Here is a 12649-nt window from a genome sequence, read left to right as displayed (position 1 = left end):
TCTAGGAATTTCCCAAGCCAGAATTGGCAGCCTAAATTAGGCCCATTGTTTTGGTTTGTTTAGTCTGCGGATCACCTCACTTCTTACTTTATAGCCACCAAGTGGGAATTTACTTGAAAGACCTGTTGTAAGATAGTATATAAAATACTGCCCAAGACAGTCACCTGCTGCCTCCTCTTAAATCTCACCATTGACGTGCATCAAGCTGTCGCCTGCATGCACAGCAAAACAGACGGTGTTTATAGGTTCTGCAACTTTTCACCTGCAAAGACTATATACTTAAATAAGCCTGGAAGCGGAGGAAAGATTTCCATGAAGCACTTTCCACATTCAGAAAGTATCATATAAATGCTAAGTATTTTAAAGCAACAAACTGATTTTCATGCAGGAAAACTGAAACCATCATCAGCGCTTAAGATGAACTAAATCACTCTAGTTGACAATGAACCATATTAAAACTCAACAACTCTACCTTTCACTGTAAGTGTAATTGTCAGTTTAAAAAAATTGTTCCCCTACATGAAAAGTAGAGTTGCCATCTGCCTGCTGGATGCAGAAGATCTCCTGCCCCCTAGAAGGAGTTGCCTGCTGGCACTCCAGTGGCTGGTGGGTAGGAAAACAATGCTATCAGTGACAGCGTGACATCACCCAGGAGTGACATCTCTGTAGGAATCACAGAAACGTTATGATTTTACCACAGAAAGACATGACATCACTTGTGGGTTTTCCTGGAAGAGATGTCATGCCATCACCAACAGCTGCCTCCCCCATGTCCCAGTTCTCTCCACCCCACCCCCCCCAGTCTCGTACTGGTTACCAGGCCATGCCTGGCAACTCTATGTGCAAGGGAGACTTTTGCACTGTAAATCTGTACATTTTAGAGCTTTTTAGTAATTTTCATCTAGATGGTTCCAAGTTAATAGACTTTAACTTTAAATGAAGCTGAAATTTGAAAGAATTTAAGTCTGGGAGGGGTTACATGCTTGTATTAATTATATACTTCAAATCTAGCTAATTTCTGTTTACTATTGTAAGAGTCAATACCGAGCTGAACAAAAGACACAATAGCAGAACAAACTGTGTGTGGGGTGGTGGTGGTGGTGGTGGTGGAATATTTTCAGGAGTGGGTATAATTGGAATCTTACCCCAGATTCCCCCCTCTGCAATTCCTTAAATTTGTCAGGGGTTCAGGCAGGATAATCTGTCCCTTTCCCTTCAACGGACTCTCCAAGACTGCTGAAGTATACTTGGTTCTCGCCAGCCCTTTCGAGAGGGGAGATCTTATTCTTTCAGTTCCTTTACAAAGTTATATTGTACATACTTCAGGAGCCCCCACAGTGTGTCGAAAAGCTCTGCCTTTTCGGTAGGTGGACTTGTTCTTATTGGCATTATGAGGGCCAGTCATGGTACAGCATGCAGCAAAGGGAAGAAGGTCAGGAACTCGTCTCAGAAGAGTCTTGCTATTTCTTGGAGATTCTCCTATAAGTGATCTGTCGGCACCTTTAAAACATACACACACACACGTTGCCATTCTCTAGCTGGGGTCTGAAGTTGCCCTGGAATTACAAGCAGATCTCCAGGAGCTTCAGGGTGGGGGTGGGGGGCTGGAGACACAGAAAACTGCCATTGCCGCATACTTTGAATTGATGGCATGGCATTGGTGATGCTCTAGGAATTATCCAAATTTCTATGGGTTTTACCATACAGATTTGGAAAATTCCTAGTGTTGCCTGACAACTGACACATCACAGATGGTCCAATGCGAGTTTTCTTCCTTGTCTGGCTCTTGCTGTCCCACTGAGTATTAAAAGCCCAGAGGCTGGGAGGTTGCTTGCTGTAGTGGGCAACATGGTCTCCTTATTTCCAGATGCCAGAAATCAGTCCCCTGGAGAAAATGGCAGTTTCGGTGGGTGGATTCGATGGCAACGCAATCCCACAGAGCTTCCTCCTTTCCCCAAACTCTGCCTTCCCCAGGGACTCTCCCAAAATCTCCAGGAATTTCCCAGGCCAGGGCTGACAACATTAATGCATATGTAGCAGGAGCAACCCCAGCTCTCAGGACTTGGGGCTGTTTGCCTGTTCACCTCCACTGTTGTACACCAGTATATTTGTTTATCTCAGATTGATGCCCATTTCATGAACTTTATGTATCCGTAACATGGGACATAATCCATCCAAAGTGAAGCACTTTTAAGACTGCAGCCTAAATACACTTCATTGTAAGCAAGGCCTGAGGAACACAGAGGATTTGCTCTGGACTAGGTTGCACATGCCTCAGTTTGAGTGAACTATTTGGAGCCAATTCCCAAGTAAGCCTACTCAAAAATAAACGTGTATTGGGTAGCAGCATTAAGTATGTCCTAAACTCGGGCCAGTGAACCCAGATGCTCAGTAAGCTCTTGCCCTGCCCAGGGCTGGAAATGCACATGCTTTCTCAGTCAAGCCCCCCTCCCCCATCTGAGCAGGAGTCTGGAGCAGACTTAACCCTTTCTTTACTCTGAACTTTGCTTCCTTCTTGTTTCACTTCTTTTGCTTGTATCCTCTCCTTGCATTGAAAGAGTTAACAGAAATCTTCTGTGGTCTCTGAGCAGAGGAGTGGATCCCAAGAATATGCATTTATTCCAAAGTTTATAGAATGGGTGAGGGAGGATCCTCACAAGAGCAGAAGAACTAATTCATGCACCCAATCTGTGCTTCCTTGTTAAAGCAAGCAAAGGAACATATTTACATAGCTCAGCATCTCCCAAACAGCTGTCTTTGGGCAATATCAGTACAGCTCATGCCGGCCCATCTATACCCCTGGCAAGTTCCTTCGTGTCTGAACATCTTTCCAAACATTGTCCACTTATATGCCAACAATTCCTTCTCCCTGTTACCTATAGATCAGACTTCCTACACCTTACTGGCCAGCCCAGGGCAACCTCCTCCCTTAGGATGGATCTGCTTACCTGGTTCACCGGCCAGGGCTCTAGGAAATCCTCTTTGTTATGTTCCATCTCCAGTCTGTCTTTGCATCTTCCTGTAAGTTCTAGTTAAGTTACCAGAAAATATTTTGAGGGAGAAGTGTCCTCTCTTCGATGTTGTTGAGTTTTATCTGCAGTCCTTACAGATAGAGCCCCACTAGTAAACTGAACAAGCGATGCTCCCGACTCCTCTTTTTCATCTCTGTTTTTTTAGTAAACATATTATCACCCGCAACATTCTTAAGATGCATGTCCAATGGTACATCTCTATTGCCCTCTACTGGCCACTAAGATCACATACCTATGCAACAGATGTTAAAGAGCAGATCTGTTCTACACTAATGTTTTCTTGCTGCCTTGGTTAAATGCATGCAAACATGAACACTAACCATTCTGCTTCTTCATTTCCCTAGTCTGCATTAGATTTATTTTAGGTGTACAGCTTGCTGCATAGCCACACACAAAACACTTGACAGTAGAAGGTGCTAAAACAAATTTGCTAACTGAATGTGCCTCCATACTGGATGACTGTAAAGCAACAAATATTACACCATTTTTTAAAAAGGGTGTTGGGGATGGGTTGCAGGAAATTACAGCCAGTTAGCCTAATGTCTGCCCCAGGTAAATTACTAGAAACTGTTGTTAAAGATAAACTTATTGAGCACATAGAAAACCAAAGCCTTCTGATGGGAAATCAGCTTGGCTTCTAATAAAGGAAAGTTTTGCCTCACCGACATTTTGGAGTTCTTTGAGAAGGTTAACAAGCATGAGGATAAGGGTGATCCAGTAGATACTATATAACTGGACTTTCATAAGGCTTTTGACAAACTACCTGACCAAAGACTACTGGGTAAGCTTCTGAGGGCCAAGCTACACATGACGAATGACACTTGAACGGCAAGTGGATTGAGTGGAGGGCAAGTGAACAGGGAGAAATACACTTGCTGTTCAAGTGTCATTCGTCATGTGTAGCTTGGCCCTCAGTCAGGAGATAAGAGGACAGGTCTTTATATGGATTAAACACTGGTTAAACAAAAGGAAGCAGAGATCAGGAATAAATGTACAGTTCTTGAAATGGAAGTAAGCAAGCAATGTAGTCCTATAAGGATCGACATGGGGTATTTGTTCATAAATGATCTGGAATGATGTAGTGGCCACCCTGACCTGGATAGCCCAGCTGTGCCTGATCTCATCAGATCTCAGAAGCTAAGCAGGGTTGGCCTTGGTTAGTAATTGGATAGGAGACCTCCAACGAAGACCAGGATTGCAGAGGCAGGCAATGGCAAACCACCTCTGATAGTCTCTTGCCATGAAAACCCCACTAGGGGTCGCCATAAATCAGCTATGACTTGAGGGTGCTCTCCACCACCTCTGTAGTGGCCAAGTTTGCAGACTATGCCAAATTATTCGGGATGGTGAAAATCAAGAGCTACAGGAGGTTCTCTATAAACTGAGTAAGTGGGCAACAACGTAGCGAATGTAGTTCAATGCGGGTGTAAGATGATGCACACTGGAACAAAACAACGCAATTTTAAACTGGCCTAGACTGAGACGGAACAAGAGAGATCTTGGAGTTGTGGTGGATAGCTGAAAACATTGACTCCATGTGCAGTAGTGGTGAAAAAGGTAAACTTCATGCTCGAGATTATTAGAAAAGGAACAGAAAATAAAACAGCCAATATTGTATTGCCCTTGTGTGAGGCCTCATTTGGAGTACTCTGTGCAGTTCTAGTTATTGTATCTCAAAGAGGATATTGCAGAGACCTATGAGGACAGGCTGGGACTTTTCAGTTTAGAAAAAAAAACAACTGAAGGGGGTTGAGATAAAGGTTATAAAAGTGTGTATTGGGTAGACTAAGAGAATAAGGAGAATTTTTCTCTCTCTCTCGCCCATAATGCTAACACTCGGGGGCACCCAATGAATTTGATAGGCAACAACTTCAGGACAAACTAAAGCAAATACTTCTTTTCTCAGCAGGTAATTAAACTGTAGATTTCACTGCCAGTGGATATAGTGATGGCCACATGCATGGGTGGCTTTAAAAAGAGCTAGACAATCCAGGGAGGTTAGATCCATCAATAGCTACCAGCTATGGTGAGTGGGCACCTCCCTATGCACAGGCAGTCAGCCTCCGAAAAGCAGTGCCAGGAGGTGACCTCAGGGGAAGGCCTGAGCCTCTGGGCCCTGTTGCCCTCTGTAGTAACTGGCTGGCCACTCCATGAGACAGGATGCTGGGCCCGATGGACCACTGGTCCGATTCAGCAGGGCTCTTCTGAGGTTCTTAAGAAAGAACTGTATTGCGAGCTCACCTTCTAAGAACATCGAAACATTGAATGGGGCACCTTAAGTTCATTATATATGAGCTGTTTTCCTTCTAGCTTTTATGGTAATTATATGGGAACAACATATATTCACTTTTCCAGTGACCTCTCTCCCTTGCTAGCAGACACAGCGACTTTCCTGGCAGGAATGAAACACATCCTGTGTTAAAAGAAAAGAGAAGAAAGGCTGCATGTCACAGAGACAAGCCCCAAACAAGCAAGAGTGCTTTTGCTCACCTGTGCCTGTTTTTTTCTCCTCCTTTCACCTCAGGGTGAAATGTAGAATGTAACCTCCCAGAAACTTTCCTTGTAATCTCTGGAAATACCATGGAACGTGACAGAAGGATTGGTATTTCTATCACCCCTTAGCAAAGTGGCCCATTATGGTCATGAAAGTGGCAAAATTTAACCATAAGCTAGAGAGAAGCAGGCAGTTTCTATGTGTTCAGAGGGCTCTCTCTGCCTGCAGATTGGCCATGACTTTGTAAACTGACCGAAGAACGCCACCCCCACCCCCGCCAAGAAACAACTGCATATAACTCAAGAACAGAACACGCTGTAGAGTAATCCAGGGTCTAGCTCACATATTGTGCACAAAAATTATACCAGAGCTGTTTTTGCCTGTGAGTCCTATTTTGTGGGTCCCTTAGACTTGGGGAAAGTAATGTTATCATTTGGTTCTTTCAAGATGGTGGCTCTAATTCAAAGTGGCTGCCAAACATATTACTGCCAAACATAAGGCCAGAAGGAATAATGACGATAAAAGTAGAAAATCATAGAAAATTCACAGAGTATGGGGAAAGGAATTTGCAACCTCTATATTACCACATTATTGTCATGCAACCAAATACCCATTCCCAAACTGCATGCTGAATGTGGCCAGCACCCGTGGATCAGCATCTTCCTCCCAAGAAACAGGGCTGCGGCACAGAGGCAGAGCATCTACTTTGCACGCTGGCAGTCCGAACTCGGTCCCCGGCATCTCCAATTAAAAGGATCTGGGGATGTGGAAGACCTGAGACCACGGAGAACCTCTGCCCAAGGAAACAACAATGACCTTGACAGACCACAGGAGCGACATGGATAAGGCAGTTTCACGTGCTTGGGATCTGTAATCTCTTTGATGGTCTCAGACGAGCGTTTCATGTCCCCAGATCCACCAGTCAACCTAAAAGACAAGTATATTTTGAGGAAACGTTGCCTTTCCATCTTTCTTGATTGACAAATAGGTCAGAAACAATCTTGATCCAAGAAAGCCTGTGACACTGAAACAGGTTTAACAATGTACAACAGAACACAGCTGGTAACCATCACCAATAAGCATGGGTGACACTGCCCCCTTGCTGGGGCTGCTGCCCATCCATCCATAGTAGAGTTGCCAGAGCCCCTTATCATCCTCCTGGTGGGTGGGGGGACCTGGAACTTACCTTGACAATCTTTTCCTGTGCCCACAAAGCACATGCATGCTCCCAGCAGGGCATGACGACTGGCCTCCAGGGGCCTGGTCATGCCGTCAGTCCTGCCATCCCCAGGCCTCAGTAGAGTTGCCAACCCCCTTCTGGGAACGGGGCTCACCTGGTCCCAATCAGCCCCCCCCCCCCAAGCTGCTCAGTCGGCCAGTGGGGGAAGAAATGGTGGGAAATAAGTGGCACGCCTTGCTGGGGCATTTGCCAGTGATGCTGGCAATGCACTGATTTCACATCTTGTATGCCCAGAAGTGACATCATCACATCACTGGCTGAAGTCCTGGTATTGAAGCAAAAATCATAGAGTTTTTGCCCAAATACAAGAGCAGCTCCAGTGGGCCAGCGACATGATGATGTCACTTCCATAAGTCATATCAGTATGTTGCCAGTGATGTCATTAGTTTACATCACTGATGAGTGCCCTGGCAGCAAGTAAGTCCTGTCCCCACCCTCTGTTGTGTCATTCTCACCCTGTTGTCAGGGGGGAGGAGAGGGCTGTACCACTTGATTACAGATTCCTGCTCCTTCAGCTCCGGAGAAGGGCCAATACTTCCTCCTTAGTCTGTTGTGGAATCTGCCTTTTATGGGTTGATCTTTTTCCCAGTCTCCCCAAACTTTCCTTCCTTCTCGATGGGAAGAGTGGCACCCTAGTCAGAGAAGGGAAGAGCAGCCTCCTACTCCAGGATAAGCCCTGATTTGATCTCATGCCAGCTTCCAATTGCCTACCCTCAGGAGGCCCTCCCCCCACTCGAAACCGCTACCACAGCCGACTCTCTTTCTGCTGGCCGCCCAACCCTCCTGATGTGCTGTTGCCGCCCTCCCCCTTTCTGGGCCAGACTTTTGGGTCCCTGCTGTGGTGAGCAGGGCCACTCTTCTATCAGGAAGGCTACAGGTGCTAGGGTGGGGCACTGAAGAGTCTCTGGGCAGGCCTGTCTCCAGACAGCATACAATTCCTCCATCTTACTTCATGAACTGCAGCCATGCCATCCACTATGCAAGTGGTTCTACTCTTCCTTTGTGGGGTATGTTACTAGCAACAGCATCTCTACTGGTTCGAATCCCACCACTGCCATGAGCTCAGTAGGTGGCCTTGGGTGAGCCCCTCCTCTCAGTTCCAGCTCCCCAGCTGTATTGTAGGGATAATAACAACACTAACTTGTTCACCGCTCTGGGTGGGGCACTAATCTGTCTAGAAGAGCAATGTATAAGCGCAGTTGTTGTTGTTGTTAGGGTTTCACCAACATTTTTAACAGCTCTTACTAACTTCAAGGGATGCTTCAAGGACCCATCTGCATAGACTATGGCAGGATTTCCCAGCAATTCAGAGATGAAAACTATTCACATTGTATCCTCCATTGATCATCTAATGAAAAGTAGAACTAGGATCTAAGATGTATCTGAACTTGAAACTGTTCTTTGTTCAGCTACCATGCTATTGTTTTAAGATATGTTTGGCATGTAGGATCCAAGAAAGATTTTATTTGGAGAGCCAGTATGGCATAATGGTGAGAGTGTTGGATTAGGCTCCGAGATGCCCAGGTTTGAATTCCCACTCTGCCTTGGATGAATGACCTTGGGCCAGTCACACCCTCAGCCTAACTTACCTCACAGGGTTGTTGTGAGGATAAAATGGAGGAGAGGAGAATGATGCCAGCCATTTTCGGAAGAAAGGTGGGTACAAATTAAGAAAATAAATAAATGTGTGTTATTTCCAAGTATTATACTCAAAATGGGTTGTGCTTATCCTCACCCATTTGTTTGATACATAACACATTTCAGCTAATGTTGAAGGGTTGCTACAACAGGTATGATAATGAGGGAACTGAGTACACCTTTGATTGAAACTTTTTTTTAAAAAATGCACACCTATGGTTACCAGGAAGAACACCTCCCCGCCCCCCCCACCAGTTGCCTTTCTCTTGTTTGCAGCTAGCCTAAGTGCATCTGCAAAATTCATGTATACTTCTATGCCTCTGATGAAGTGTTCTGACTCATGAAAAGCTTATGCTAGAATAAATTTTGCTAGCCTACTTTTTCTGTAGCTACAAACTAACATGGTTCCCCCTCTGGAATTTCCTCCTTCTGTATAAATCTCAGTAGCTTTTTAAAGAATTCAATGAATTCTACAAGCTGTTGGACATCCCAATATTCATCTTTATTCATTCTACTTTTGGACCACTCTGTGTGCTTGGTAGATAAAACTACTTTTATATTACTAGTAACATTTCAAAACTGTTATTTTGCATTTAGTGTAAATTTACATCAGATGCCATCAGCCTTTGCACTCACGTCTATGACAGCTCCATCAATTTTTGACGAACGATTTATTATCTGCTCCACTGCACGACCCACAGAGAGTTGATTGAAAGTTCCACAGCGTTTTTAAGACAAAAAAATGCCAGTATAGATTCTAGAGTTTACTTTTGATGCACTTTCAGAAAGCAAGCTTATCTGCAAGGCAAATTTTGCATAATGCTGATGGCCAAATGAGGGGGTGTGGGAGTCATGTTTTGGAATGATAGACAATATTTATCTATGATTCCATCGTGCTCTCTTCTAATGAAATTTAACAATATTTCAACCATGTCATGTCAAGGGATATGTTCCACAATTTAACTTTTTTTTGGCAATGGGACATAGTGTTCAATGAACTCATCCCGTTACCTTTCAAGGATTTCATTTCCAACATATTATTATTATTATTAATTAAAATGCTTATATCTTGCTTTTTGGCAGTGTCTCCAAGATGGCTTATAAAAATATAAAATTTTCCATCTAGGCAATAATAAAATACTATATACTATAAAAACACAGAATTAAAATCCACAAAGCATGGTAATGAGGGAAGCATCAAGAGTAAGCATAAAAAAAGAACAAACCAGTCTCCAGAAATGATTTGAAATCTAGCAAAACAAAAATCTAGCACTCCCGTTCTCTTCCGCAGCCCGGAACCTTCGCGCAGGGTTGCTGTTCCCGCCCGGAAGGGGACGCCTCTCGCGCCCTGTTTCCGGCTCCGGCTCCGGGATCTCCGCGTCGCGTTGCCAGGGCCGTGCGAGGTACATGGGCAGGCGGCGCTTCCTGGAGGCGGCCGCCCGGCGGCTGGCGGGCGCTTGCCCGGCCCAGGCGCGGTTTTTAATGTAAGGCCCGTTCCGCTGTCGCCCTTCTGGGCCCGGAAGCCCTCTCGGGCCAGCGGTGGCTTCTCCTCCCTCTGTCCGGCTGTGGCCCTCCTGGAGTGTCTGGTTGGAGGCCGGCCTGGGCCTGGGCCTGGGCCTGGGCTGGGCTGGGCTGGGCTGGGCGGCCCCTCTCCCGCCCCCTCAAGGGTTTCGTGCGGGCCCGGCCATGATTTTCAGGGGCCGTCCAGACTGGGGAGTAAGCGGCTGTTTTTTTAGGCGCGTCTCGGGTTGTCAGCTCCAGCTTTGGGGGATTCCTGGAGATTTGGGGGCGGGGGCTGAGGATGTCATTGATAGGGTTGCCAGCCTCCAGGTGGTGGCTGAAGATCTCCCGGAATTACAGCTGGTTTCCAGGTGACAAAAACCAGTTCTCTTGGCAACCCTCTTGGCTGGGGGGACTGGGCTCAGCAGGGCTGTACTGCCAAAGAGCTCCCCCCACCACCACCCTCCGGAGCTGCTGTCCTTGCAGCTGAACAATCTCTGCAGTTCAGAGGATCCTTGTAATTCCAGATCTCCAGGCTCCACCGGGATGTACATTGGAGTCTGAAAAATTGGATTTTTGCACTCAGTCTTTGAATATTTTTGGTTTGACCTTGTTTGAGTATAGATGAATATATGAAATTTTGTTATGATTAATTGATCTATGCAATCAATGTGAATGTGTACTTTTCCTATATATACAGCCTTGGGTCATCTGAACTGGTTAAGTGGTTTGTTTAAGATCCCCTTTGATTGTTTCCTTTTTTTCACAGCGATTGTATTTTTTTGTTAACCCACCTGGTAGTTGGCAGTCTGGTCTGCCCTTTTTTTAGTTCATTTTATTCCCGTCCTTCGTCCAAGGAGTTTAGGGTGGCATTCATGTCACTCTGCATCTCCAGTTAATTCTCTCAATAAACCTGTGGTGTAGGTTAAGCTGAGAGAGTGTGGGCCCGGCCATGACTATGAGGAGGATTCGAACCCCAGATCCCTGACTGACACTAGCCACTGTGCCATGCAGGCTAAAATAATTTGGTTTAAATCCAGACTGAGTTCAGCAATTTTAAAGCATAGTTTTTACATTGGGAGGGATTGAGGCACGTGGAAATCAGAGAGTTGACAGTTTCGGATTAGGCAGTGTCCACAGTATTTCCACGCCAGTTGTCCACTTAGTGGATCTTACAGCTTTGAAAAAATTGGGAGAGATGAAGAAAGAAGAAAAGAGGCGGTGCAAACAGGAGGCCTAGGCTATGTTAAGGATCAAATATCCATTTTTCAAGACAGTCTAGCCATATCTTGCCCTTGTTTGTTCAAGGGAAGTAAGGTGGCTTACAGTTCCTGAGAAATCTTTCATCAAGGCATTGACTAGACCCAGATCTGCTTAGCTTCAGCAAACTTCCCTTGCTGGCACTTCTTTGTTGCTTCATTGATAGAGTGAATAGATTGAGATAAAAGGTAGCATTTCTCTTATTCTTGTAACTTTGGTTTTGGCATCTCCAGTATGTCCTCCAATATTAATATGGGAGGATAGTTGTTGGCTTTTAAACCCTTAAAAGGGGATTGAGCCAATTCATGGCAGATAGGTCCACAAGTAGCTGGTAGCCCTGAATGCTGGCTGGATCTTCCATTTTTGGAGACAGTGTGCTTCTGAATGCCAGGGCAACAGGAGAGTGTGGCTTTGAACTTCCAGAGCATCCAGTCAGCTTTTGAGAGAAACAGGGTGCTAGACTTGATGGGCCAGTGATCTAACGCAGGGCTGCTCTATTTTCTTACGATTACTGAGAAAATAGGCAGAGCACGTTTACTCAAAAAAGTACTACAAAAAAGATTGTGCTTGTGAAACAGAGAACAGGCTTAATGGGAGTGGTAATTGTGTAAGTAATGCCGCTTCTTTTTCTTTGCCTTTCCTTCAGGTGGACACTCAGCAACATAGAAGGTGAGTCACGTGAGAAGACTGCTTCCTTGCCCAGTATAGAGAGCAACGGGAGGGGCTGTATCTGCAGGCTGGTTTCCAAAATGATGGGCTTCTTCAGCTTTACTTTATTTGTAGCCACTTATTCTTTGTGCCACAGGTCCTGGGAGGAGATGAAATCAGATTCTCAAAATAATGGGGACTATAAGTAATTCTGCTCCAAATGTGGAATTTTTGGGTTCTTGCAGGTTTATTAAGTTTTGATGTTCTTGGGTTCTTGCAGGTTTATTATGTTTTGATGTTTCCTAATAAATGACTAGGCCTGGAAGTTTGAAGAAAGGGAAGGCAGATAACAGAGCTCCCAGGGCCCCCAACTCCACTTTGAGAAATCCTGGACTAACCAATAAAATATCTTGAGAAAAGAACAACTTCCTAATGTTGCTTTTATTTTTTACAGGCAAAAATGAGAACAATGCAGATCAAGTGTGCCGTTACTGTTTCCAGTTTCTTCTTCCTGGTAACCATAGGGTACGTCTAAAACCCAAAATGAGAATAACACCACAGATACAGAAGTTACTTAATCTAGAAGCAAAGAAATTCAAACTTAATCTCAAACAAGGAAAACTGCTGAAGAAGTACAAAGAATCAAAAAGTGTTCTGGTAAGAATAAATTCTGTTGTGTGGAACAAAATAAGATCACTCTCTGCAACATAACTACATCATGAAGATGCACTATGTGAATCAAAACTGATCAAAAAATATGGAAATTTACAGAGGGGGAAGGATCAGAAAGATGATGTGGAAAATCCTTATTAGAGGCCTGTGTATAACAAAAGCTAA

General features: G+C 44.8%; 1 protein-coding gene across 6 annotated transcripts in view; it reads left to right on the top strand.

The window, feature by feature from the left end:
- The first annotated feature begins 9806 nt into the window (after window positions 1–9806).
- The window catches only part of C11H18orf21 (chromosome 11 C18orf21 homolog), a 31742-nt gene continuing 28899 nt past the window's right edge, over window positions 9807–12649 (top strand). For all 6 annotated transcript variants that reach the window (XR_008597846.1, XR_008597849.1, XR_008597847.1 and 3 more), the window contains exons 1-3: window positions 9807–9888; window positions 11811–11833; window positions 12267–12469. Coding sequence is in view for 1 of the 6 variants with exons in the window: in XM_054991708.1 (XP_054847683.1) it covers window positions 9812–9888; window positions 11811–11833; window positions 12267–12469 (303 nt within the window). In the remaining 5 variants the exon portion in view is untranslated. The remainder of the gene's footprint in view (window positions 9889–11810; window positions 11834–12266; window positions 12470–12649) is intronic.

Source organism: Eublepharis macularius, chromosome 11, assembly GCF_028583425.1.
Source record: "Eublepharis macularius isolate TG4126 chromosome 11, MPM_Emac_v1.0, whole genome shotgun sequence".
Taxonomy (NCBI): domain Eukaryota; kingdom Metazoa; phylum Chordata; class Lepidosauria; order Squamata; family Eublepharidae; genus Eublepharis; species Eublepharis macularius.
The sequence above is the reverse complement of the archived record's forward strand: the minus strand, read 5'-3'. Positions and strand labels throughout refer to the sequence as shown.